Genomic DNA, 25,946 nt, shown 5'->3' on the forward strand with positions numbered 1-25,946 from the left:
TTTTGAGTCAGGTTTTAACAGTGGATCGATATGGAGTCCCATCTTGATGATACAAGTGAAAGCCATTGTTTTACTGGGTGAGTGTTGTTTGATTAGCAATTTGCCATTGGTTAATATTTTCTTGTTACATGAGTTGATTGAAGTGGTATTGTAATTTCTTCATTGCAGTTCTAATCTTACCATTAATTTTAATATTTGAGAATTGTATTTTTTCATTGACAAACACTCCGTGCTCTACTTTCTTTGAGAAAATCTCCCTCATGTTAATAATAAATTGTGCTTGAGGTTTTTTCCCCTCAATGCCCACAACCTCATTTCTTTTACTGTATTTGGGTGTATTTTATCAGTTACTAAAATAGCATCCCATTAATAGCAGTTTCTGTATTGACATAACGTAATACTAAGAATATTGAAAGAAATTAACAAACTAAATACTTATTTTAAAATGGTCAGCGTGGAGATAGTTTTGTCTTAACAGGTACAAAAAAAAACAAAACTAAAAGAGTTAAAAAGGAACCTAATGTGTTATTTAAAAAAAATGTACTAGATGCAATTGTTAAATTAAAAACGTAATCATTTACTTTGTAGTCTGTAACAAATTATGTTAATTAAGTATACCCTCTTTATCATGTAGCTTAAGCATTTTACTAGTATTTTGTGTTAAATCATTTTCTTCATCAAATTGTTGGTAATTCTTTTTCTCAAAATGTCCAGTTATTTGTTCATATTAATTAATTTTATTCAATACGATTGTCAGGTAATCTATGGGCGGTGTGATTGGCTTGGTAGACAGTAAGGTACAGCCAGCATACCTGTCAAAACACTTTTAGATTTATTCATATGCAAGCTAGTTCCCACACATTTCAAATCTACTTTTTAAAAAAGTATCAAGGTGTTGGGATCCTGTCTTCAATGTACACCAGTATAGGTAGCGGCCTTCCAGTCAATACTCCGGGACGCATTTCCCTCGCTATAGTAACAAGCCATGCGTGCGCGACGTTTCGTGGTTGTCATGGCAACGTCAAAACGATAACCTGCACTACCGCTTTGATAACACTAGTAGTACTTGCAACTGCAGGAATGTTCACCGGCAACCACCAGTTAAAGTTGACTTTTCACATGACGACGGAACTTATTTAGTGTTTTAGTTCTCCAAACGTCAGCTAATAGTGAGACAAATATGGTCCACGACGATTTGCGAGTGGAATGGATAAGGCAGCGCGTATGTGCCGGTTTCAGCCTACCGGACTGCAGCTGTTTCGACGAACTTCTCAGTCGCGAAGATGGAGAGGAGGAAATGAAAATTATCCGTTATTTGAACATTGTCTCAGAGGAAGACTCGCCATCATGTCTTTTGTTCTTCAAAACTATAAGAGAGGAAGAAATAGAAGTTAAAGGTCCAGTCGGTAAGTTGGCGGAAGTGTATACCCAATTCGTGCATCTCGTAATATACTTAGCTGTTAACAAGCTAACAGTAGACGTAAATAACTGCTAATTAACCTCAGATCCTTGATAGTACATTATATAAACTACAATCCCTCTGAACTCAGAAAGAAGGAAGGACAGAGACTCTCCAGATCGTGACAAGAAGTCCTGGACCCAAAGTGAAGCTGAGATATCCCCTGGTTCAGGTTCAGAGGAGACAAATGAGCAAAGTTCCAGCCATGTGAGATCAGCCCTCTTTTCCTAATTGCTTTAAAATTTTGAAACCCTTTAACTGTGTATTATTGGTGGAGATAATGTAGATTTATATATTGTGTTTGTATTTTTGTTTTTAGAGGATTGAGGTTCAAGTGGTCTATCTTGTAGAGCTTCATGCAGCAGTAAACCAATACCTTGAGAGATGTGTGAAATCGTGTGCTCTCTACTTTATCAGGAACACTAACGGTGAGATGACAGTTCAGTGTCATAGCAAAATAAAAATAAAAATGCATATTTTAAACCTCTGTTGCACATAAAATAATTAACCAAGAGATTATTAAATAGAGACCATTGTTGATCCACTGGACATGAATGAGGCCAGTGTTCTGATGCCCAGGCTATTTAACATTGGTCTGTATTATGGACACCCTCTTCTTGTGCAGCAGGACAGACTTGCCCATGTAAGTAAAATGCAAAAGTATTCACAAATGTCCAACAGCACCAGATTTTCTGAATAAATAATACAGGATAAATACTATCACTTTCTCTTTTGTCAGGTGGATGTGCTTTTGCTTGCTGTGCACCAAATGAAGATGACTGGTGCTGGTTATCAAATTGAGACAGGTTCTCCTCAGGTGAAGACCAGTGGAAAGGGTGGAGAGGAGAGTCCTGCGAAGTCAAGTGGACGATTCATGGTTCGTGATGACGTGCTCAACAGGATGTATAAGTTTTTGGGTGTGATCAACACAGCTTTCCAACACCTTCAGACACAAGGTTTGTTTTTGTGGCTCATTGGTTTAAATTTCAAGAATTTATCAGCATTTGACAATCAAAAAAGGGTAGAAATTATATTGAATGCTGCAGAATAGTAATAGAATAATTAGCAACTCCTCAGCAGTCTCAGCACTCCATTTCTACCCTTACTTTTTGAAGTTATATACGGTACAAGTGTGTTAAAACCCAGAGAAATCCATGATTTTGTTTTCAAGGTAATAAATTGTTTCACTTGGTTGCCTGTTGCTATGACATCTAGGAGAGGGTCAAAGAGTGAGGAAGGAAGTTGGTGAATGTAATTTCCTTGACTGTGGAGGGCGGGTTCTCCTCATGAAGAGTAATAAACAGTAAAATCAATATCTTTATTGCAGACGAGATTAGGCTGCACATCCCCGAGCTAGATCTGGAACCGGATTTGGATGTACTGCTTTCTAATCCAGAGACTGTTGAGAAGTTGGAGCAGTGTGTGATGAACTGGCAGGCTCAGATTACCATTGTTATTGAGGAGCAGCAAAGCAAAAAGCCACAGGTTTGTGACTATCCCTATATTTTGAATTTCAACCTGAGCAGGTTTCAGGGTGATCATAGTAGTTGCTCCTAAATTATCAAGAAATGAATTGCCTGTCAACTCAAAATGAAATTATTGGGCTGAAAAATGCATGAAACATACATGAATCATTTTCATGACTTCATTTTCCATTTTCCTCCAGGCACCTGGCCCTTTGGCCGAGATAGTTTTGTGGCAGGACCGTACATCCACTTTGAGTGCTCTGAGTGAGCAACTTAAACAGCCCGTGCTAAAGAAGATCTTGGAGGTGATGACCAGAGCAGACGCAGGGATTGTTCAGACCCTGGAAGGAACCGTTGCTGAACTTAACAAATATCATATGGAGTCAGATAATAATTTACGCTTCCTCAGCACATTGGAAAGATATTTAATGGTGAACTTTTTAGAAATGCGTTCTTAATGAATATTCTTGTCATTGTCGTAACTCATTCCCAAAAATATTTAATCAAAATATTGACTACATAATTGTTCTATGTTCGCTGAGCAAAATGCTAAGAAAATTGTGTGTTATAGAATCTGGCAACTGGAGCAAATTTTGGCGTGATCCTGGAGACCATTCCTCCTCTGATGGACAGCCTGCAAATTGTGTGGATGATATCTTACCACTATAACACCAATGAGCGTATGGTCCCTCTAATGGAGCGTATTGCCTGGCAGCTGTGTGAACGTGTGGATCAAGCAATTGATGTCCACACACTATTCAAGTATGTGTGGATAGATTAAAATTTCCCACTGAAGGTTCAGATTTTAGATAGAGATCAGCCAGAGTTCTTTATTCAAATAGGTTTTGTGGTTTCAGTACAACTCAGCAATGTGCTATGCTTTGGACAGAGACAAAAGAGAAGTGGCCAAATCCAAGCTGCATGATGCTAAGCAGGTTCTGGACCAGTGGAAGGCATCCTACTTTGAGATGCGTGCGGAAATTGAAGAATCAGGCAGAGAACCACGCTGGGAATTTGACCGTAAGAGACTTTTTGAGAGGAGTGATTACATGGCCTCTGTCTGCCAGGACCTGTATAATGTTTTGCAGGTCAGTGTACATGCTCTTCAATACTGACCACTCATTCACTAACATTATGCATGTCAGTGTGCAAAAAACAAGTCAGTTTTTTTAAAAAAGTTCACTTGGATTTGTGTTATGCAGATTTTGGATGAGTTCTGCAACATATTTGGTCCAGAGCTAAAAAGTGTGACTGGTGATCCAAAACGTGTTGATGAAGTGCTATGCAGAGTGGACAGTCTGGTTTTGCCTATTGAGGATGTCAGTTTTAATCCTTTCAACATCTGTAAGATGAGCAGCTGGAAAAAGATCATTAAAGACTTGAACACTGCAGTTCAGGTGAGTTAAGAATGTCTGAAAAGCAGAAAATGTGATTTTTCAATTTTTTTAATTTGCTTTTCCTCAATTTTGTACCTCACTCTGATTCACTTCTTAAATTTGTCTGCTCAGGTTATTGAGGAAGAGGCCATCGACTTCATTGATCAATCTTTTAAGACACTGCGGTCGTCTACTGCTGCCTTTGATATGCTCCTGAAATTCAAACACATCTGCTCCAGGGAGGTCATCAAAAACCACTTGATGAGGAGATTTGATGATGTTCTGACTCAGTATTGCAAAGAGGTACTATACTGTAAAATCCCAAAAAAAAAGTGTTGGTTGATATTTGACTTTTAAATTTGACAGTTAAATTTGAAGTACTATCAAATCATGTTAAAGTATCAGGTTAATACAAAACTTCAGTCGAAGAACAATGAGTCCATGCATGTGTTTTGCAGGGTGACCTACACTTTACTATGAGCAAGTGGATAAACCTAATTGTGATCAGTGATCAGATCTGGATTTTGTTGAGTGAACATGGTCTGCACAGGTTCTCTTGTAGAATGCCTTTTTATCCTTGTTTCAGGTGGACAGCATTAACGAACTCTTTGAGGCAAAGAAGGACAAACCACCGCTACATAAGAATGAGCCTCCTGTGGCAGGAGCCATCAGATGGGCCCAGTCTCTTTTCCGTCGCCTCAAACACACCATCCTTCCCTTCCTGAAAGTGCCTGAGATGCTGGAGAGTGAACAAAGCAAAGCAGTGAGTGATGTCATTCTCTTAAAAGCTGGATAACTGTTAAACTGAAAAAAAAAACTCAATAGATACATTTGTATCCCTGAAGATCAGACTCAGAACTACCCCAATAAATATCTAAGTATGAATCTGAATATAAAAATATAAAAAGTTATTTGGTGTTTCTGCGCAGGCCAAGGGCAAGTACACAGAAATAGCAGTGCAGATCAGGAACTATGAGCTGAAGAAGTATGACTGCTGGGTAGCTGAGACAGAACGCAACTTGCCATTGCTAATGAAAAAGCCTCTGTTGGTCATGATTGCCAGTGAAAGCCAAATCCAGACAGGACTGGTATGTATCTCTTGCTGTTTTTCCTTTTTTTTTTTTTTTTTTTACTTAAAATAGCTCCCCCGTATTATAGAAAACTTATATACAGAAACAATTCTTATCCTCTCAAATTCCTTGCATTTGTTTTGATTTTCCTCAATTTAAGGATGTCCCACCAACTGAGACCAGCCTACTGAGGGGTGTTCAATACATTGTAAACTTTGCTCCAGAGATCAAGGAAATAATTTCTGAGACAAGCAACCTTGTATCACTGGGCTATTCTGTGCCTTGTCTGGCTGAAAATGTTGCTTTACAGGAGCACAAATTCATCAGGTAATGCCGCTCACCAGTATCTGAATACAGATTTTATATCAAAACAGCTTATTGGAATAATCTATGGCCTGACCTGTTTCAATTTTTGGCTTATAGATATGTTGATGATCTGCACAACCTTGTCAACCGCTGCCACTCTGTAATGGACAGCCTGAGTGAGACAAAGTCCGCAATGCTGGTTCAGCAGATCAAAGAAGTCCAAAATGAGATGCATTTTGGATGCAAAAGACTCAACTGGAATTCTTTGGGTAGGTCCTTTCAGAGTCCAGTGTGTCTCTGTCAACTAATTTATGCATACTTGTGGTCAGTTCATATCAATATTGTTTGTAAATTGAATTCAGTTATCATATCAATATGTGTTTGGTTTTAGGTATCCCTGACTTCATCAGCCGAGGCATTCAGACTGTCTCTAAGTTTGAATCAGTTGTAAATCAGATCCAGAAGAAAGAGAAAGATATTGACTCCAAGTTGCAAAGCGTGGTGATGGCCAACTTACTGAAAATTCCAGTGCCAGATAACTCAAATGTTTTACCAGGTAGAACTAATAGAGGGATATTATTTATTGAATATAATAATTTTGTGAGAATTCTTATTTATTTTCATTGACTTGATTGCATGTGTTTTCAAGGTGTCAAAGAGTTCTGTAAACGTATTGAGCAAGAGCGAGCCAAGACTGTGAATTTGCTGAGTAAGAAGTATGCTGAGATTGGACCCCTCATCACTAAGACAGAGCATTTGATCATGAAAACCAGCAGTGGCAAAGCCGAATGCATGGCACATTATTACATGTACTGGGAACGCAGGGTTCTAGACTCCCTTATAAAGATGGTACTGAGGTAATTACATGATGTTAATGTCTTTGGAGTCACCTACACCTACATGCAGTATCAGTCAGTTCTGCTTTGAAATATAGAAACATTTGCAACATTTCACAAGCATTGTAACATCCCTCTTGTTCACTTGTTGCCTTTCAGAAACATTCAGGCCTTCAACACGGCACTGATGGGAAGCACTGCTCTTTTCCAAATAGATGCCACCCTGTCTGCCCCTAAAATTGTGTTGCAGCCCCAAAGCAATGAGATCTACTGGCTAATTATGCAGTGTGTCAGAGACTGCGTGGAGAGCACCAAGGTGGGATCTTAAGTGTCTTTAAATATGCATTATTTGTAATGAAATGTAGACAGTGTTACTTGATGGGGCCCATATTCTTGTGTTTCAGCAATTTGTACGTTGGATGCGTGGGACTTGCATTGAGTGCCCACCACAGCGGGTGGGTGGTGAAGAGGAGTTGATGACATTTACCTTCTGCAGTGACGTGTGGCAGCATCCTCAGATAAATGAGGCCGCCATGACAGTCTCCCAGAACATCCAGCGGCTGCTCCTCTCTGTGGATCGATACCTTAACCACTGGAAAGGCTATCGACTCCTCTGGGAAAAGAACAAAGCAATTGTCAATGAAAAGTTTGCTGCAAGAAAACCAACCTGTGTCATGTACGATGACAAGCTGCAGTTCCTTTCTCGTATAAATCAGGAGGTGATGCTGGAGCCTCTGTTTAAGAATGAGCACATCATCCATCTAAACCTGGAGCCTCTGGCACAAACAGTGCAGGCAAGAGCAGAGTCCTGGATCAGTTCACTGGGTAGCCTGCTCAACAAGGCTGCCAAAGAGGATCTCTTCAACTTGAGAGATGAACTCATGGTATTGATTCATGCTACACTGTTTTGTGTTTGTGTTGTTATAGTAAATATTCTTTGATTTTTGTGTATAATTTGTTCTTCGGCTATTTTATATATCAGCAACTTTCAGAGACGCTGAAAAGGAGCCCTGACACTTTTGAAGACTTAAAGTCTGTCCTTAGCACCATCTCAGACATCAGGGACATGTCTCTTGATGTGGAGATGCGATTCACTGATATCCAGGAAAGATACAGAATGTTGGCCATGTACAAAGTAGAGGTAATGTGTGTTAAGATTATTGTCCCTTGAAGACATAACTTTAGATTGTCTCCCCTTTTGAACTTTTTGTCCTCGGTTTTCTATGTGTAGGTTGGAGAGGATGAAGTGGATCTGGTGGCCAAGATTGGCAAAATGTGGAGCGACCTGTTTACAGAATCCAGACAAGTAGATCGAAGTCTGACAGAGGTCAAGAGGTCATTTACTGTGGTAAGATATCAAGACTGCACAGTTCAATCTGCTTAAACAGAAAATTAAGAGAAATCTCTATTTACATTGCTTTTTATGTACTTCCACCATTACACTCAAAGATTACAAACGAGAAGACTGAAGAGTTTAAGCAGGAGTTGTCTATCTTTGCTGAAAGCTTCAACATGCATGGTCCCGGAGCCATGGGTGATGATTTAGATAAAGGTACCTGTGCACCTGAACTCTGCCTTAGTTGTTATATGAAGACCAATAATAAATGGTGTTAACTCTTGAAATGCAGGTGATGGACTAGTCTCTCTCTTGTATTCTTTGCAGGGCTGACCATTATGGGAACATATGAAGCAGACCTTGCCAAGATAGTGGCAGGCCGTCAGGAGCTAGCAAATGCTGAGAAGCTGTTGGATCTACCAATCACTGTGTACTCAGAGGTTAACAACATTCAGAAGCAAATGAAGGGCTTGAGACAGATATACGATATCTATAAAGCGCAGAAGGTTGGATGTGTTGGCTATCAGTTAAAAATTTAAATTGCCTATTGAAACATGAAGCTTTATTCTGGACAAAATGTTTTTTCAAGTATTTCATATGTTTGTTTTTACATCTGTCAGGATGCAAAGTCAGAGTGGTCTAAGACTTTGTGGGTGGATTTAAACATCCATCTGCTACAGGAGGGTGTTGAGGGTTTCATCAAAAGCTTGAGGAAACTACCTAAAGATGTCAAGGCATTATCTGTGGCCTTCTTCCTTGAAGGACGCTTGAAGGAGTTTAGAGAGTCTCTGCCCCTTCTGCTAGACCTGAAGAATGAGGCCCTCAGAGACAGGTCAGTCTGCAGATTAACACCAGTCTAACAGGAATAAATCTCCAAATAAACCCATTGCCAAATGCCAATTAATAAGAACATGCAATCTTGAAAGTATACGCTGACCAGGATATGAATATGTTGATATGATCAGTATGTCAAGATCAAATGAAACACTCAGTGATGATGAACACAAAAATGATTATGTGTTTGTATTTTGGTCTTCAGACACTGGAGGGAACTGATGGAAAGGACTGGCACTAACTTTGAGATGAACCCTGAGAGCTTCACTCTGGAGAACATGTTTGCTATGGAGTTGCACAAATATGCAAATGTCATAGGTGACATTGTCTCCTCTGCTATGAAAGAGCTCAGTATTGAGAAGGCAAGCTTCCCTCTCTTAGTGAATTATGAGTTACAGATCAGTTGTTTCACTCTAACAGTGAGATCACAGATACTTATGAAACATATTATCTGTGTGTACATTTGTGTTTGCTACCAGGGAGTGAAGGAGGTGGTGGACACTTGGGAAAACATGAAGTTCAATGTCATTCCCTATTTTAAAGGCACCCAGCAACGTGGTTTTATTCTGGGTGCAGTGGACGAGATTCTGCTGAATGTGGATAACGATGCCATGAACTTACAGAGCATGGCAGGCAGCCGCTTTGTTGGGCCTTTTCTTAGTACCATACAACAATGGGAAAAAGACCTATCGCTTATCAATGAGACAATAGAGGTCAGTGTGAGTGGCCAAATCTCTGACCAGACATAAGCTGATCCATAAAATCTCTACTGAATAAAACACTTCTTACACAGGTGTGGTTGCTAGTACAACGAAAATGGATGTACCTGGAAAGCATATTCATTGGTGGAGACATTCGCTCACAGTTACCCAAGGAAGCCGAGAAATTTGATAAAATTGACAAAACGTTTAAAGAAGTGAGTATTGCCATGATATTCACCCAATGGAAGCAAAGTGCTCTGTTACTGATATTTTTAAATAATATTGTATTCTTAATTTTTTTATTGCAGGTAATTAGTGACACAACAAAGAATACAAACATAAAGCAGTGTTGCCTGCTTCCCAACCGGCTTACAGACCTGCAAGCCCTGAGCGATGGTCTAGAGAGTTGCCAGAAGAGTCTTAATGACTACTTGGACTCTAAGCGGAAGGCGTTTCCTCGCTTCTTCTTCATCTCTGATGATGAACTGCTCAGCATTCTGGGGAGTAGCGACCCTGCCTGCATTCAGGAGCACATGATCAAGGTATCAGGGACGAGGAGGATAACTGCTGGCCATATATATGAAACATTTTCCTAAATATTTTTCTTTGTTTTACAAGATGTATGACAACATAGCATCTCTGAGGTTCGATGTGGAAAGCAATGGGGAGTCAGTAGCTGGAGCCATGGTGTCTGCTGAGGGTGAGGTGATGGAGCTGAAGAAGCCCATTACAGTGGAGGGTAGGGTGGAGGTATGGATGACAAGCGTACTGCTGGAGATGAGAAGAACTAATAGACTCATCACCAAGGAAGCCATTTTCCGTTACTGTGAAGACAGGAGCAGGTGTGTGCGTGCGTAGATATTAGAGATATTCCTGTGTCTGTGTATAGATGAGTAAAAATAAATTTGTCAATCTCATGTCTCCCAGGGTGGATTGGATGTTGCTGTACCAGGGGATGGTGGTGCTGGCTGCAAATCAAGTGTGGTGGACCTGGGAAGTAGAGGACGTCTTTAGCAGTGTCAAGAAAGGAGAGAAACACGCACTGAGGAACTATGCTAAGAAAATGCACCAGCAAATTGATGAGCTGGTAACACGCATTACACAACCCTTGAAGAGAAATGACAGAAGAAAGTTAAACACTGCACTTATCATCGATGTTCACGCAAGAGACATTGTAGACAACTTAGTGTTAAACAGGTAACTTAGTGATAAACAAGTTAACTTTTTCCAGTGTTCACATTTTTCATCACACATGACAGGACAACTCGTGTGTTTAAAGGTTAACTACAATAAAATAAAATGGAATTCTCTTTCCAGTATATTGGATGCACGAGAGTTTGAGTGGGAAAGCCAACTAAGATTCTACTGGGTCCGGGAACATGACAACCTATTTGTGCGTCAGTGCAGTGCTTCCTTCTCTTATGGCTATGAATACATGGGGTTGAATGGTCGATTGGTTATCACCCCACTGACGGACCGCATCTACCTCACCATCACGCAGGTCTGAAAAATTGGATCAACCAAACAAATTAATAAAACACCCAAGCAGACACATGTAAATTCAGTTTGTTTTAACAACAACTTGCCTGTGTCTGGGGTGTGTATTTGTGATGCAGGCTCTCTCCATGTACCTGGGTGGAGCTCCTGCTGGGCCAGCTGGTACAGGAAAGACAGAGTCCACCAAAGATCTGGCCAAGGCTTTGGGCCTGCTTTGTGTGGTTACAAACTGTGGTGAGGGCATGGACTACATGGTAAGAATCAACAATTACTGTTAAAAAGCAGTGCTGTGACATTTTCCTGATAAAGGACATAAATTTGTTTACAGTATAATTCCCATTTAAGACATTATTTTGTGTTGTTTTGCGCAAAAGATAAATAAATATCTTAATTTATGAAGCCAGTATTTTTAAAAGCACATTTTTTGCAAATCTGATGTATGTATCACAACCATATACAACCACACCTTGAGAGAGGGTCTCTGTAATCATCAGCCAAACTTTACTCCATTACATGTATTTTATTTTATTATTTTTTTTTAATTGTTTTTTCTTTGTTTTCCTTTCCCCTTTGCATACAGGCTGTGGGGAAGATCTTCTCTGGCCTTGCCCAGTGTGGAGCGTGGGGCTGCTTTGATGAGTTCAATCGAATCGATGCCTCAGTGCTGTCAGTTATCTCATCCCAGATCCAGACTATCCGCAATGCTCTCATTCTGCACCTTAAAAGGTTTCATGTAAGTGGGTTGTAATTATACAGACCCAATAGTGAATGCATTGGAATAATCCCATTTTCATGTAAATTCAAGGATATATACAACATAATAATTATTAGTTAGTATTAGTTATTAACTTAGACAGGAGACTTGTGGATCTTTATTCCTCCTAAATCACCTGATTCTCACTATGCACATCAGTTTGAAGGGCAAGAGATCAGCCTGGATGACCGCATGGGCATTTTCATCACCATGAACCCGGGTTATGCAGGACGAACAGAGCTGCCAGAATCAGTCAAAGCCCTCTTCAGACCTGTGGTGGTCATTGTGCCTGACCTGCAGCAGATTTGTGAGATCATGCTCTTCTCTGAGGGCTTCCTAATGGCCAAGGTGACGAACGTGCACTGTAATTCTGCGCTACAAACAAAGTACAAGCTTTTTTCTTGAGAATTTTATTTATTTATTTCTTCATTTTCAATTCAGGTGCTGGCAAAAAAGATGACAGTACTGTATAAGCTGGCTCGTGAGCAGTTGTCCAAGCAGTCTCATTATGACTTTGGCCTGCGAGCTCTGAAGTCTGTCCTAGTGATGGCAGGAGAGCTGAAGAGAAGCTCACCAGACCTCAATGAGGTAGAGACCAGAGGACATTTCTCATATTTCATATAGTAAACTTCTTGGTCCAGTGAGTGGACCACATAGATAGAAAATTGTCATTGGGTTGGTTATATTCACTGAATGAGATCTTTATTTGTTATGGAAGATTTTTAATCAGGAAAATATTTTACACTTGAATCCTTGTGAAAGTGTTAATTTTTTAAATTATTGGTCTCTTATTCACTGTTTTCTGGGCTTTCCTCTCCACAGGATGTGGTATTGATGCGTGCTCTCAGGGATATGAACCTGCCAAAGTTTGTGTTTGAGGACGTACCTTTGTTCCTAGGGCTGATCTCAGACCTGTTCCCTGGGCTGGACTGCCCTCGTGTTCGCTATCCCAACTTCAATGATGCTGTGGAACAGATCCTCCAAGAGAAGAAATTTGTCATGCTCCCTGACCAGGTGTCTCACCTGGGTTTTTGGTTTCATCCTTTATGATACAGACTTTTCTGCACAACCTAAAGATTTTTGAGTTTCAGTGGCATTTATTTATTCATTTATTTGCACCATCTGGGTGTTTAGATGTTGATGCACCTTATTCTTTATGTTGTCTGTGGTTCCAGGTGGATAAAGTGGTGCAGATGTATGAGACGATGATGACCAGACACACTACTATGGTTGTGGGCCCAACAGGTGGAGGGAAATCAGTTGTGATCAGCACATTATGTCAAGCTCAGACCAAGTCAGTGTTACACCACCTGGGTCTACACCCCTTTTCTATGTTTGTGGACTCTAATAATCTTTTATTTTATCTCATTGTCAGATTGGGGTTGCAAACCAAAATATATCCCCTGAACCCTAAGGCTATGAGTGTCATTGAACTGTATGGTGTTCTGGACCCTGACACTCGAGACTGGACTGACGGGATCTTATCCAGCATCTTCCGTGACATCAACAAGCCGACTGACAAAAAAGAGCGGAGGTAAATGTATGCAAATATGCCAGTGATATCATTCATTTATTTATATGCTGAGAAGAAGAAAGACTTTCTATGGAATACTACATAAACTTGACATGAACTTTTTGATTACAGGTACATCCTGTTTGACGGGGATGTGGATGCTCTTTGGGTCGAGAATATGAACTCAGTGATGGATGACAACAGGCTTCTCACTCTAGCCAATGGAGAACGGATCCGTTTACAGAATCACTGTGCCCTGCTGTTTGAGGTTTGTTGGATTTTCAACACTGCTGTCTGCAGAATATCTTTGCCTACACTTTACTGCAAAGCTATTTCCAGATTGTAACATTATGAAACTTCACCATCACAGGTTGGAGACCTGCTGTATGCTTCTCCTGCTACTGTTTCCCGCTGTGGGATGGTTTTTGTCGACCCCAAAAACCTGCAGTACACCCCATACTGGCAGAGATGGGTGACCAATAGACCTGGCAAAGTATGAGGAAAAAATATTTACATTATGTAATAACTGTTTTTGCTTTGATAACATCGAAACGTTGTCTTTGTTATTTCCTAGGAACAAGAAGCACTCAACAAACTGTTTGAGAAATATGTGCACAGCTCTATTAACATGATTGTGGATGGCATTGTTGATGGTAAACAGGGCCAGAAACTGAAGACTATTGTCCCTCAGACGGATTTGAACATGGTAGTTTAATCTCTTCCATTTCAAATGTACTGCAGTGACATCATTTTTGCATTTATGAATGGAGAATTTAATGACAATAAGTATGGTCCCATATTTAGACTTCTTGGTTCAATTGTGCATGTGTTGTCTGTGTGTACAGGTGATTCAGCTGTGCATGACACTGGATGCGCTGCTTGAGAGTGAGAGCAGCAGTGCTGAAGTCTTGGAGTGTTACTTCCTGGAAGCTCTCTACTGCTCACTAGGGGCCACATTGCTGGAGAGTGGCAGGATCAAGTTTGATGAATTCATCAAAAAAGTTTCCTGCTTAACCACAGTGCATGATCAGAAAGCCCTGGCAGGACCTGGTGAGATCCCAGGTAAAAAAGCAAGAATTGCTGCTCAGATGATAATGACATTATTTATTATATATTAGCATACCTTGTCATTAACCCTTTCAGGTTCTGTTTGAGTGTGGTTATCATTTAATATTGCATACTATTGAACATGGTTGGGAGATATGATTATATATTGAAAATAGATTTTCATCCATAATTGCAAACAAAATCAGTAAACAGGACTACATTACTGTTTTAGGTTAAATTAATAAATATCATGATGAAAATCAAATCAGTTTTACTTTTTAACAGTGTTATTCTCCACATGGGTACACCCATGTATTATGTCACTCTTCTATCTTATGACTGATAACAAAATGTGTGCATCCGTACAGGCTACCTTCCGACTCTGTATGACTTCCATTTTGATGGAACACAGGAGAAGTGGGTTCCCTGGAGTTCTCTGGTCCCCAAATACATTCACAACCCTGAAATGAAGTTTGCTGATATTCTAGGTAAAGGTCATTTTTCTTGCACATGTACATATTGTTTTGGTTTTAAACTTTTTTGCCCTTCCAAGCTCTTTCTTCTTTGATTCCTTCATCCTCTATCTTTCTGTTAGTGCCAACTGTTGACACCACAAGAGCCAGCTGGATCCTGGAACAGATGGTGAAGATAAAAAGACCGGTGCTTCTGGTTGGAGAGTCTGGCACTTCCAAGACTGCTACCATTCATAACTTCCTGAAGAACCTCAATACAGATACAAGTGTGAGTTTACAATCTAACCATGCCTGCTCACATCAGTTACAGCACTTTGGCTTAAATTTCTTCCCTTTTGTTTCTAGATTACTCTGATCATCAACTTTTCATCCAGAACAACTTCAATGGATCTGCAGAGGAACCTGGAGGCAAATGTGGAGAAACGTACCAAAGACACCTATGGGCCTGCAATGGGGAAGAGACTGTTGGTCTTTATGGATGACATGAATATGCCAAAGGTACCTTCCACAAGCTCCCGACCAAATCCCTAACTCCTTGACTGTGGTAGGTGAAAGCATTTATGTTCGACTTTATTATGATATACTGTATGCTTGTCCAGGTGGATAATTATGGCACACAACAGCCTATCGCTCTTCTGAAGCTGTTATTGGACCGGGGAGGCATATATGACAGAGGGAAGGAGCTTAACTACAAATTCCTCAAGGACCTTGGCTTCATTGCTGCCATGGGAAAGGCAGGAGGTGGGAGGAACGAGGTGGATCCCCGATTTGTTTCACTCTTCAGTGTCTTCAGCATACCCTTCCCTGAAGTGGAGTCCCTCCACCTCATCTATGCTTCCATCATCAAAGGCCACACCAGAGTGAGTCTCTTGTCCCTACAGAAATCAATACATATCAGAATCTCAGTTATATTTCTCAGATTTATTAAACTTGATCAAATATTTTAGCCATTTGAGGACGCTATACAGAAGGTTTGTGATAAAGTCACCATTTGCACCTTGGAACTGTACAACAACATCATCAAAGATCTGCCACCCACTCCCTCCAAGTTCCACTACATCTTCAATCTAAGGGATCTCTCAAGAGTCTACAATGGACTGACGCTCACCAAACCCGACAGGTCTGATCAAGCACACTCACTTTATTGACAGATTAACAGAGATTTTGTAGGTATATGTTGCTTAATGTCTTTGCTGTACCTGATTTCTCTCTGACAGGTTTTTGACTGTAACTCAATTTGTGCGAGTCTGGAGAAATGAGTGCTTGAGAATCTTCCATGATCGGCTCATTGATAAATCTGACAAAGCTTTGGTAATAATTATTAATACTAGTATTAAATATTTACTGTAGATTCTCCTTTGCATTGGGGGGCTAAGTACAATATGTATTACTGTGTTTCCAACTTTGATTGCAAATGTATGGTCAAAGTATACATAAATAGTTTTGTAGTGTTGTATTTCAGTTTTCAATTGTACCCAATATGTTTTTACCACCAGGTTCAAGGCCACATAAAGAACTTGATTGAGGAGCATTTCAAATCAGACATGGATGCAGTCATGAGGGACCCAATTCTATTTGGAGACTACAGAGCAGCCCTCAGTGAGACTGAATCAAGGGTCTATGAGGACATACAGGACTACAGCGCTTCAAAAGCCCTGTTTCAGGTACTGTAAAGTTACTGTGTTACTTGCTGTAATAGGTAATCTCAGTCTAGCGTTCTTTTCAGAATGTAATGTGACATTTGCTACTATTATTTACTACTATATTTTGTCTTTAAATATAGAAATGATTGCTGTTTTTATTGTTTAGGGAATTCTAGAGGAATACAATGAGAACAAGTCACAGATGAACCTCGTACTGTTTGATGATGCTCTGGAACATCTGACCCGTGTGCACCGCATCATCCGCATTGATCGTGGCCATGCACTGCTTGTGGGAGTGGGGGGCTCTGGCAAGCAATCGCTCACGAAGCTTGCAGCCTTTTCTGCTGACTGTGAGGTTGTAAAATACAAGAACCATGACAAATATGGTGAAAACAAATGATTCTTGAATTTCAATTTTTCATTTCTCTGGACTTGCAGCTACTAGCCCCAAATGTGTCATACCAGACAATGGAGGAAATATATACACAAGATACAAGACATATAGAAATCTTCCATGTACTGCTATGGCATCTTAGTTTAGGATCCCTGACTCATCATTTTGAAATGTAGTTTTAAGTGCTAACTAATCAGCATTCAACTATGAAAAAGGATTTTTAACCCACATATCAAGAAAAATTTGCAAAGAAATGTTCTGCATCTAGTAATGGAATCTGTTTTTTCCAGGTGTTTGAGATAACACTAAGCAGAGGGTACAGCGAGTCAAACTTTCGTGAAGACCTGAAAACACTGTACTTGAAGCTTGGCATTGAAAATAAGAAGATGGTGTTCCTCTTTACTGATGCCCATGTTGCTGAGGAAGGCTTTTTGGAACTCATTAACAACATGCTCACTTCAGGTTGGTTGTGACTTCCTAGCTCACGCAACAATTATCTCTCTTAAAAGCTGCATCTCAGGTACACAATATAGTGATCATGCACTTCTTTATAGGCATTGTTCCTGCATTGTTCCCGGATGATGAGAGGGAGTCAGTTCTTAACCAGCTCCGCGATGAGGCTCTTAAGATGGGATCGGGTCCTTCTAAGGAGAGTGTGTGGCAGTACTTTGTTAACAAAAGTGCCAACAATCTACACATTGTTTTAAGCATGTCTCCTGTGGGTGACACCCTGAGGACACGCTGCAGGAATTTCCCAGGTGAGATACCAAGTCAGGCTTTACTTGATTCTAATATAATTCTTGATTTTATTTTGCTAACTGTGTGTACTTTTTTAAAAATACACCTCAGGACTAATGAACAACACCGTGATAGACTGGTTCTTACCATGGCCTCCACAGGCATTACTTGCAGTGGCTCAGTCTTTCCTTGGTGTGTATAAAACACATTTATAGCTTTCTTTTAATGAAATTGTTATGTATTCAGACAGAATTCACAGTTTTGATCTTATTTCAGGTAATAGTCCAATGATTCCTGAGGCACACTCTGCAGCAGTGATAGCTCATGTCTGTATGGTTCATAGCTCTGTGGGTGACTACAGCAAGCTATTCCTGCAGAAACTCAGGCGGTATAACTATGTTACTCCAAAAAACTACTTGGACTTCATTAACACCTATTCTAACCTCTTGGAGGAAAAAGATCAGCATATCCTTGGTGAGATTCCTTGAGATAGAATGAATTAACATGTTCGTGATGATTTGAGAGACTTCATTTGATAATGTGTTCTTGCCTGTTCCAGCTCAATGCAAGCATCTAGAGGGCGGATTAGATAAATTGAAGGAGGCCAGTAAGCAGCTGGCTGAGCTGAACATCAAGCTAGCAGAGCAGAAAGTGGTCCTCGCTGAAAAGTCCACAGCTTGTGAGGCCCTTTTAGATGATATCACAGCAAACACAACTGTAGGTCAGTGAGTATCTATATCTCTCAAGTTGTGGTTATACGTAATTACCACAGTGCGCTGTAGACTACTGAATCTTAACACAGCTGTAACAAATCACTTATCACTATCTTTTCCCTCTAGCTGAGGAGAAAAAGACCCTGGCAGAAGACAAAGCCAAAGAGATTGAAGAGCAGAACAAAGTGATAGCCATTGAGAAGAAAGAAGCTGAAAGTTCCCTTGCTGAAGCTCTGCCAGCGTTAGAAGCAGCACGCAACGCTCTGCAAGACCTGGAAAAATCTGATGTCACAGAGATCCGGTAAACTCTACTGCTTACACAGAGAGTCATTTTTATTCTGCTGTTGAAAAAGCTAGCAATGATAGCAAAATTAATCAATTCACCAGTGACTTCTGTAATGCAGACATCCATCTTTTCCTAACCTTTATGAAGAAAACAAACAATAACCTAAAACATATTCTATGCGGGGCTGATTAATCATCTGCAATGGACCAAGACCTACCTGACCAAAAAAAGCAAACTTCCACCATCTGTTACTCTATCCTCTTCCCTCTGTCTGCCTTTTCCTTTGGTCCTCTGTTCAGATCCTTTGCCAAGCCTCCCAAACAGGTGCAGGTGGTTTGTGAGTGCATCCTGGTGTTGCGTGGCTACAAGGAGATCAGTTGGCAGGCAGCCAAGGGGATGATGTCAGAGGCTAACTTCCTGCGGTCGCTGATGGAAATGGACTGTGATTCCATAAGTAACAGCCAGGTTAGGACTGTCAAAGGTAAGTTGGCATGAGATCAATGAAAATCTACCATTAAAAGTGCAAATAGTAATACCCATATACTGTACATAATAGTGGAATTTGGGTGTGAGTATGTCACCCATGTTGTTTTTTTTTCTGTAATTTCTCCTGGCAAGGCTTCCTAAAGAGCCTCCAGACAAGTTTTGAGGAGATGCAAGCCATCAGTAAGGCTGGTTCAGGAATGCTCAAGTTTGTCGAGGCTATCGTGGGTTACTGTGATGTTGCCCGAGAGATAAAACCCAAACGGGAGAAGGTAACATGATGTTTGTAATTGATTTTAGATTATGCTTTACAAGAAGGAACACAGATTGAACAGCCATTTTTCCAATATTTAGGTGGCACGCCTAGAGAAGAACTTCTTTCAGAGTAAGCGAGAACTGGAGAGCATTCAGAGTGAGCTTAACGATATCCAGAAAGAGTTGCAGGCTCTTGGGGAGAAGTACCAAGCTGCTATTGAGGAAAAACAGCTGCTACAAGAGGAGGCTGAGCTCATGGAGAGGAGGCTGATAGCTGCTGACAAGCTCATCTCTGGTCTGAGCTCTGAGAATGAACGGTGAGGCTGCAAAAGATGCAACACATACAACTATATATAACCAACCCTGCCAAGATTTATTTATTTGTTTCCTTTTAATTTCCTTTCCTCTTTCCTTTATGTCTCCACCTGATTCTCTTTACTGCCCCCCTCCTTTCAACTACCCTCACTCAGTTGGACCGAAGATTTTGAGGAGTTGAAAAAGCGGCGTGTGCGTCTCCTGGGTGACTGTCTGATCTCTGCTGCTTTCCTAAGCTATGAAGGGGCCTTCAGCTGGGACTTCAGGAATGAAATGGTATACCAAATATGGGTAAATGATGTGCAGGAGAGAGGGATCCCTTTGAGCCACCCTTTCAAACTGGAAAACCTTCTGACTGATGAAGTAGAAATCAGCAGGTGAGATGGCGTGTGTGCTCACAATAGATTTTGAAACCTGAAACATGAGAAAACAATGTAGAATATGAATTAGGTCCTATGTAGTAGAGCAGGTGCTTTTCACAAATATGTGAACTTGTCTTTTTGGCTGTAGGCAGCACTAACTAAGAGGGTAACTATGTGTCAAATAAATCCTTTGTGGCAGATGGGGCTCAGAAGGTTTGCCTCCAGATGAGCTGTCTGTGCAGAATGGAATACTTACAACCAGAGGAGGCCGATTTCCCATGTGTATTGATCCTCAACAGCAAGCCCTCAACTGGATCAAGAAGAAGGAAGAAAACAATCTCAAGGTAGAAAAATGTCATAAAAATCAATTGCTGTACAGGTTTTGTGTCATTACTGCTCACACATCACAGGATGACAGCAGTGCCGAAAGACCCAGATTCAGTACTTTGGAAAGAGTCTCAATGTGTGGTCCTGACAGTGTGGCCATGCTTGTTTTTCCCCCCAGATCTCATCTTTCAATGATCCTGACTTCCTGAGGCACCTAGAGATGGCTATTAAACACGGCTTCCCATTCCTTTTCCAAGATGTGGATGAGTACATTGACCCTGTGATTGACAATGTCCTGGAGAAGAATGTAAAAGGAGCAGCAGGCAGACAGGTCATCATGCTGGGTGACAAGGAGGTTGACTATGATCCTAACTTCAAACTGTACCTCAACACCAAACTGGCTAACCCCAAATATTCCCCATCGGTGTTTGGAAAAGCCATGGTCATAAACTACACTGGTAAGATAACTTGGCATGGTGATCATAGTTTTATCTATAACATTTGTGTAGCATGTACAAAATGCTTTGAATGTCTGTGTCTTTCCACTTACTGTATGTATGTGACATGTAGTGACTCTTAAGGGTCTGGAGGACCAGTTGCTGAGTGTTATCATGGCCTTTGAGAAGAAGGAGCTTGAGGAGCAGCGTGAGCGTTTAATCCAAGAGACGAGTGACAACAAGAAACTGCTGAAGAATCTCGGGGACTCCCTGCTCAAAGAGTTGGCTACATCTACAGGCAATATGTTGGATAACACAGAGCTGGTTCACACACTGGAGGAAACAAAGTCAAAGGCCAGTGAGGTCAGTTTGACTGCAGCAGGGATTGGCAAAGTACAAAAGAGTAGTAGTATAGAAATTTCACTGAAGTCAGTGATCCTAGTTTTTTTCATTGTTTGTTGTTGTCATCGTCATCAGGTGTTTGAGAAACTTAAGCTGGCTGAGAAGACGTCCATGGACATTGATAAACTCAGAGATGGCTACCGACCTGCTGCTAAGCGCGGTGCTATCCTGTTCTTCGTATTGACGGAAATGGCTTTGGTGAACAGCATGTACCAATACTCTCTAGCCTCCTACCTGGAAGTGTTTGACTTTTCACTGCGCAAGTCTCTGCCTGACTCTGTCCTGCGCCAAAGACTGAAGAACATCATGAATACGCTGACATACAGTGTTTATAATTATGGCTGTACAGGTAAAATAATAAAGACTTGATCAGATGGAAGGAAAAAGGTCAATTTCCTAAGATAAGGCACAGTGTTAATGATGACTTTGTAGATGTTATAACCTGAATTGACTGCATATCCGTAGGTCTGTTTGAGAGACACAAGCTCCTCTTTTCCTTTAACATGACCATCAAGATTGAGCAAGCAGAAGGAAGGGCACCTCAGGAGGAGTTAGAATTCTTTATCAAGGGTAAGATATTCAGAGAATTTGAACTCCTATAAAATTTTTAAGTGCGTTAGTGATCACAAACACATGTTCACACAATGCCAACTGTATTATTTTTCATTTAAATCTGTAAAGGTAATCTGTCCCTGGAAAAGAGCAAATGCAAAAAGCCTTGTGACTGGCTTCCAGACCAGGGCTGGGAGGACATAGTGAAACTAGCAGAGCTCTTTCCTGAGCAGTTTGGCTCTCTGCCTGATGACATGGAGAAAAATTCCCCTGATTGGAAATCTGTAAGTGCCAACAGCAACAGGAATCATCATAGGCATTTTACTTCATTGGTTGAGAGTTTGTCTTTCTCCATAGTGGTATGACTTGGATGGACCAGAGCAGGTTCCATTCCCCATGAAATATGAGGAGAGTCTATCAGCCTTTCAGAAGCTGCTCCTGCTGCGCTGCTTTCGTGTTGATAGAGTCTACAGGGCGGTGACCAACTACATCGCTGACACCATGGGCGAGAAGTAAGACTGTTTCTATTGAAATAATGCTGTTATAAACAATATAATATATGATATAATAACTTACAGCAGATATGATTATTTAAGAGAAAAATCAGGTCCTTCTTTTCTTGTATTTCTTCTCAGATATGTGCAGCCCCCTGTGATCAACTTTGATGCAATTTATGAGCAGAGCACACCTTTCTCCCCCATTGTCTTCCTCCTGAGCCCTGGCTCTGATCCAAGCAGTGACCTCATGAAACTAGCAGAGAGGTCAGGCTTTGGAGGCATCAAGTTCAAGTTCCTTGCTATGGGCCAAGGCCAAGAGAAGGTACTGTGTGATTTTTATCATGGTTATGAAGCTTTCAGTGTGCTTAAGTGAAATGAGTACAGGGATCACAAAGTAACAATGAAAAGCTGAGGGTTATTGTCTTCTGTTATGATAAAGGTGGCACTGCAGTTGCTGGAGAGGGCGGCATCCTGTGGTGAGTGGCTGATGCTACAGAACTGCCACCTGCTAGTAAAGTGGCTAAAGGAACTGGAGAAGTCCTTAGAGAGGATCACCAAGCCTAACCCCAACTTCCGCTTGTGGATCACCACCAACCCCATTGAGGATTTCCCTATTGGCATACTGCAAAAGTCTTTAAAGGTAAAGCACATTTTCTCTTTACCATTAGCAGTATTTTCTCTAATTTTTTTTTTGGAAAGATGAGGAGTGTTCAGTTGCTTGGTTGCTATCTGCAGCCACACCGCTGGATGTCACTAAGTCCTAAAATTTTCACTCCGCTTATGAGTACTTTAATATTATGTGCAGGTAGTGACGGAGCCTCCCAACGGTCTCAAGTTGAACATGAGAGCCACGTACTCTAAAATTTCCCGTGAGATCCTGACTGCATGCCCACACCCTGCCTTCTGCAGCCTGGTGTATGTGCTGGCTTTCTTCCATGCTGTGGTGCAAGAGAGACGCAAGTACGGCAAGATTGGCTGGAATGTCAGCTACGACTTCAGCGAGTCTGACTTCTTCGTAAGTGGCATGGGAGTCATTTACACTATGTTGGAAATAATTGATTTTGTTCAATTATTCAAGTGGTATAATATTAGTTATATTTAATTTTTTAGCAGTTTAAACTATGCAGCTGTGCTCCACAGGTGTGTATGGAGATACTGAACACTTATTTGACGAGAGCTCACAACCAAGGAGACAGCAGTATTCCCTGGGAAAGTCTTAAATACCTTATTGGAGAGGTTAGGCTAAATTTTTTGTCTTGTAATATACTGTGTATCTATTATATTGTTAGTTGATGCTGTAAGTTCAGTATGATGTTTTGCAGGTGATGTATGGTGGGCGGGCCATAGATAGCTTTGACCGCAGGACCCTGACTGTGTACATGGATGAGTATCTCGGCGATTTCCTCTTCTACACCTTTCGCCGTTTCCACTTCTTCATCAACAAAGATGTAGATTACAAGATCCCTCCAAATGGGCCCAAGGAAATATATATTGGTCAGTTGTTATTTTTTATTACTTTACATCTGCTGGAAAAATGTTTAATTTTCTGTCACCTCTCACAGTTTTAACCTGTTATCTCTAACAGATGAGATTGAGAGCTTGCCACTAGCAAACACACCAGAGGTACTCGGTCTTCATTCCAACGCAGAGATAGGATACTACACGCAGGCAGCTAAAGACATGTGGACTCACCTGATAGACCTCCAACCTCAGACAGGTATTAATTGGCATCTGTCATCTTTCTCTTGCCTCTTAATTTATTTCAAAAGAAAAAAAAATCAGCCTTGTTTGTCCATCCCCATATTGAACTCATCCCTGGAAGTAATACCTACTGTTTTATTTGCCACAATGTTCCCATGTGCTACCTCTCTCGTGCGTCAGATGAATCTGGTGGAAGCATCAGTAGGGATGAGTACATCAGCCAGGTGGCCCAGGACATTCAGAACAAGCTGCCCAAGTTATTTGACTTGGACGTGATCCGTAAAAAAATTGGCATGGAAATTTCCCCAACCTCAGTGGTGCTGCTTCAAGAACTAGAGCGCTTCAATAAACTAGTGGTTCGCATGAAGCACTCGCTGGCTGAGCTGCAGAGGGTAAGAAGGAGGGGCAGAGGATAACAAAACGAGAAAACAGACAAGTGTTGTGTTTGTATTGTGCTTCATACAAGTTTTAATTTGTTCTGATTCTCTTCCCCGTAGGCTTTGGCTGGTGAGGTGGGCATGAGCAGTGAGCTGGATGAGGTCGCTCGGGCCCTTTTTAATGGTCACATACCTGCCATTTGGAAGAAGTTGGCACCTGACACTCTTAAGTCCCTCGGCAACTGGATGGGCCACTTCAAGAGGCGTTATGAACAGTATAGTCTCTGGGTACACACATGCTCTATCACGGATAACCTCTTATGTGTCAGTTTCTGCATTTTCTGCAATGACAGAAGAGTTGAGAATATATTTTTGTGTAACTTGTGTCCATGAGGTGGATGAGGGTGAACCAAAGGTTATGTGGCTATCAGGACTCCATATTCCAGAGTCCTACCTGACTGCCTTGGTCCAAGCCGCATGCAGGAAAAATGGTTGGCCCCTGGATCTTTCTACACTGTACACAGAGGTGACCCAGTACCGCAGTGAGGATGAAGTCAGTGACAGACCTGGACAGGGTAATGACACTCACCGTTTGCAGCATAATCAGTGATGAGTATTAAAGACTGATAGTTTTTTTTTTTCCCCTGCAGGCTGTTTTGTGTCGGGCCTGTATCTGGAGGGAGCAGACTGGGACACAGAGAAGGGCTGCCTGGTGAGGAGTAAACCAAAAGTTCTGGTTGTTGAGCTTCCCATTCTCAGGGTCATCCCCATAGAGGCACGCCACCTCAGGTTACAGGTGTGGACAACAAGCCCTGCAGACCTCCATGAAACACTCCAGTTCGCTGTTTTGATGTTTCTTGTTAACTGTCATGTGTGTTTTTGTGTGTTTTATACTTCAGAATACACTGCGGACACCGGTGTACACCACATCCCTGCGGAGGAATGCAATGGGTGTGGGGTTGGTGTTTGAGGCAGACCTGTTCACTACCTTACATATCTCCCACTGGGTGCTCCAGGGGGTCTGTTTATGCCTCAACGCTGAATAAAGACAGTCCTCAGCCTCACTGAGCTGGTTAGCTTTCACACAGTCTTTTCTGACATGTTAACATGATATCTGAGGAAAAAAATACAAAACTTTGTTGTCCCCCTCAGACTGACAGGGAAACAAATAAGTTATGATTAATTGTTGGATTTTTTTTTTTTTTTTGGCATTCAAAATAAATTGATAGAAGTCAAATAAGAAAACTAGATGGCATTTTCGACTCATTATCTATTTCACAGCTTTCATTACTTTCTCACTAGATGGCAGCACACAACAGTACTGAGCTCTTTTCCATGCAGTAGCTCCAGGGATTTCTCTTAGGTGATAAAGTGCCAACAGGCTACAGTGGATCAGGATTTTTCAGACATAAAGACTATCACTGTTTATTCTTGAAGAAAGCAATCAGTTGTTTTCTGTCTTTAAACAAAGTATTTCAGAGTTCTGTTCATGAAAAGGCCAGTAGATACAGAACATTTCTGCTGAGTTTGTAATCAAAAGCTGCTGCATACAATGGAAAATGTACCACTGACCAAAGGCAGCTTAAGTTTTCCACTTTACCCGAGTAGCTTTTCAGCTATTTTCTGTGTTGTACGTAGCCTTGTTTGCTTTATTGTAACATTTAACGGACAGATCCAGTGCAGCACTGAGTAATAGAGGCTGCTGAGGTCAACATCCCAAAGCAGGTGAAGTTTACTCTAAAAATCATGTAACCCAGGAGGGTCTGGCAGGTGGTGTGGCAGTGATGTAACAGAAA

The 25,946-nt window shown here is 41.1% G+C and overlaps 1 protein-coding gene across 1 annotated transcript; it reads left to right on the forward strand.

The window, feature by feature from the left end:
• Nucleotides 1–832: 832 nt before the first annotated feature.
• dnah10 (dynein axonemal heavy chain 10) lies at nucleotides 833–25,230 on the forward strand. The gene is made up of 78 exons (XM_046387405.1): nucleotides 833–1,406; nucleotides 1,551–1,666; nucleotides 1,779–1,887; nucleotides 1,987–2,102; nucleotides 2,199–2,415; nucleotides 2,787–2,944; nucleotides 3,126–3,356; nucleotides 3,497–3,687; nucleotides 3,815–4,013; nucleotides 4,128–4,322; nucleotides 4,434–4,604; nucleotides 4,888–5,064; nucleotides 5,231–5,389; nucleotides 5,532–5,698; nucleotides 5,795–5,946; nucleotides 6,069–6,233; nucleotides 6,327–6,534; nucleotides 6,673–6,829; nucleotides 6,918–7,397; nucleotides 7,496–7,654; nucleotides 7,745–7,861; nucleotides 7,963–8,065; nucleotides 8,177–8,355; nucleotides 8,470–8,681; nucleotides 8,889–9,045; nucleotides 9,163–9,396; nucleotides 9,477–9,599; nucleotides 9,693–9,926; nucleotides 10,003–10,226; nucleotides 10,312–10,581; nucleotides 10,702–10,885; nucleotides 11,001–11,135; nucleotides 11,462–11,614; nucleotides 11,795–11,983; nucleotides 12,077–12,223; nucleotides 12,458–12,649; nucleotides 12,811–12,929; nucleotides 13,011–13,169; nucleotides 13,281–13,416; nucleotides 13,519–13,641; nucleotides 13,723–13,854; nucleotides 13,994–14,210; nucleotides 14,564–14,683; nucleotides 14,791–14,936; nucleotides 15,014–15,166; nucleotides 15,268–15,528; nucleotides 15,616–15,788; nucleotides 15,886–15,979; nucleotides 16,165–16,332; nucleotides 16,478–16,666; nucleotides 16,996–17,167; nucleotides 17,260–17,463; nucleotides 17,555–17,635; nucleotides 17,720–17,917; nucleotides 18,003–18,164; nucleotides 18,283–18,457; nucleotides 18,742–18,923; nucleotides 19,061–19,197; nucleotides 19,280–19,497; nucleotides 19,651–19,872; nucleotides 20,057–20,201; nucleotides 20,363–20,642; nucleotides 20,755–20,984; nucleotides 21,099–21,372; nucleotides 21,489–21,593; nucleotides 21,705–21,859; nucleotides 21,933–22,087; nucleotides 22,211–22,394; nucleotides 22,512–22,712; nucleotides 22,878–23,087; nucleotides 23,213–23,308; nucleotides 23,395–23,566; nucleotides 23,658–23,789; nucleotides 23,954–24,165; nucleotides 24,271–24,438; nucleotides 24,545–24,725; nucleotides 24,801–24,946; nucleotides 25,050–25,230. Exons 1-78 carry the CDS (start codon nucleotides 1,181–1,183, stop codon nucleotides 25,194–25,196), a joined length of 13,740 nt encoding a protein of 4,579 aa, XP_046243361.1. The 5' UTR covers nucleotides 833–1,180; the 3' UTR covers nucleotides 25,197–25,230.
• Nucleotides 25,231–25,946: the final 716 nt, after the last annotated feature.

The sequence above is a fragment of the Scatophagus argus genome, chromosome 4 (assembly GCF_020382885.2).
Source record: "Scatophagus argus isolate fScaArg1 chromosome 4, fScaArg1.pri, whole genome shotgun sequence".
Classification (NCBI taxonomy): domain Eukaryota; kingdom Metazoa; phylum Chordata; class Actinopteri; family Scatophagidae; genus Scatophagus; species Scatophagus argus.

Coding starts and splice junctions, on each gene's coding strand:
- dnah10 (XM_046387405.1), top strand. CDS start 1,181: ATGGTCCACGACGATTTGCGAGTGGAATGGATAAGGCAGCGCGTATGT. Junction 16,333..16,477: donor CTTCAAAAGCCCTGTTTCAG/GTACTGTAAAGT, acceptor TTTATTGTTTAG/GGAATTCTAGAGGAATACAA. Junction 24,947..25,049: donor CACGCCACCTCAGGTTACAG/GTGTGGACAACA, acceptor TTTATACTTCAG/AATACACTGCGGACACCGGT.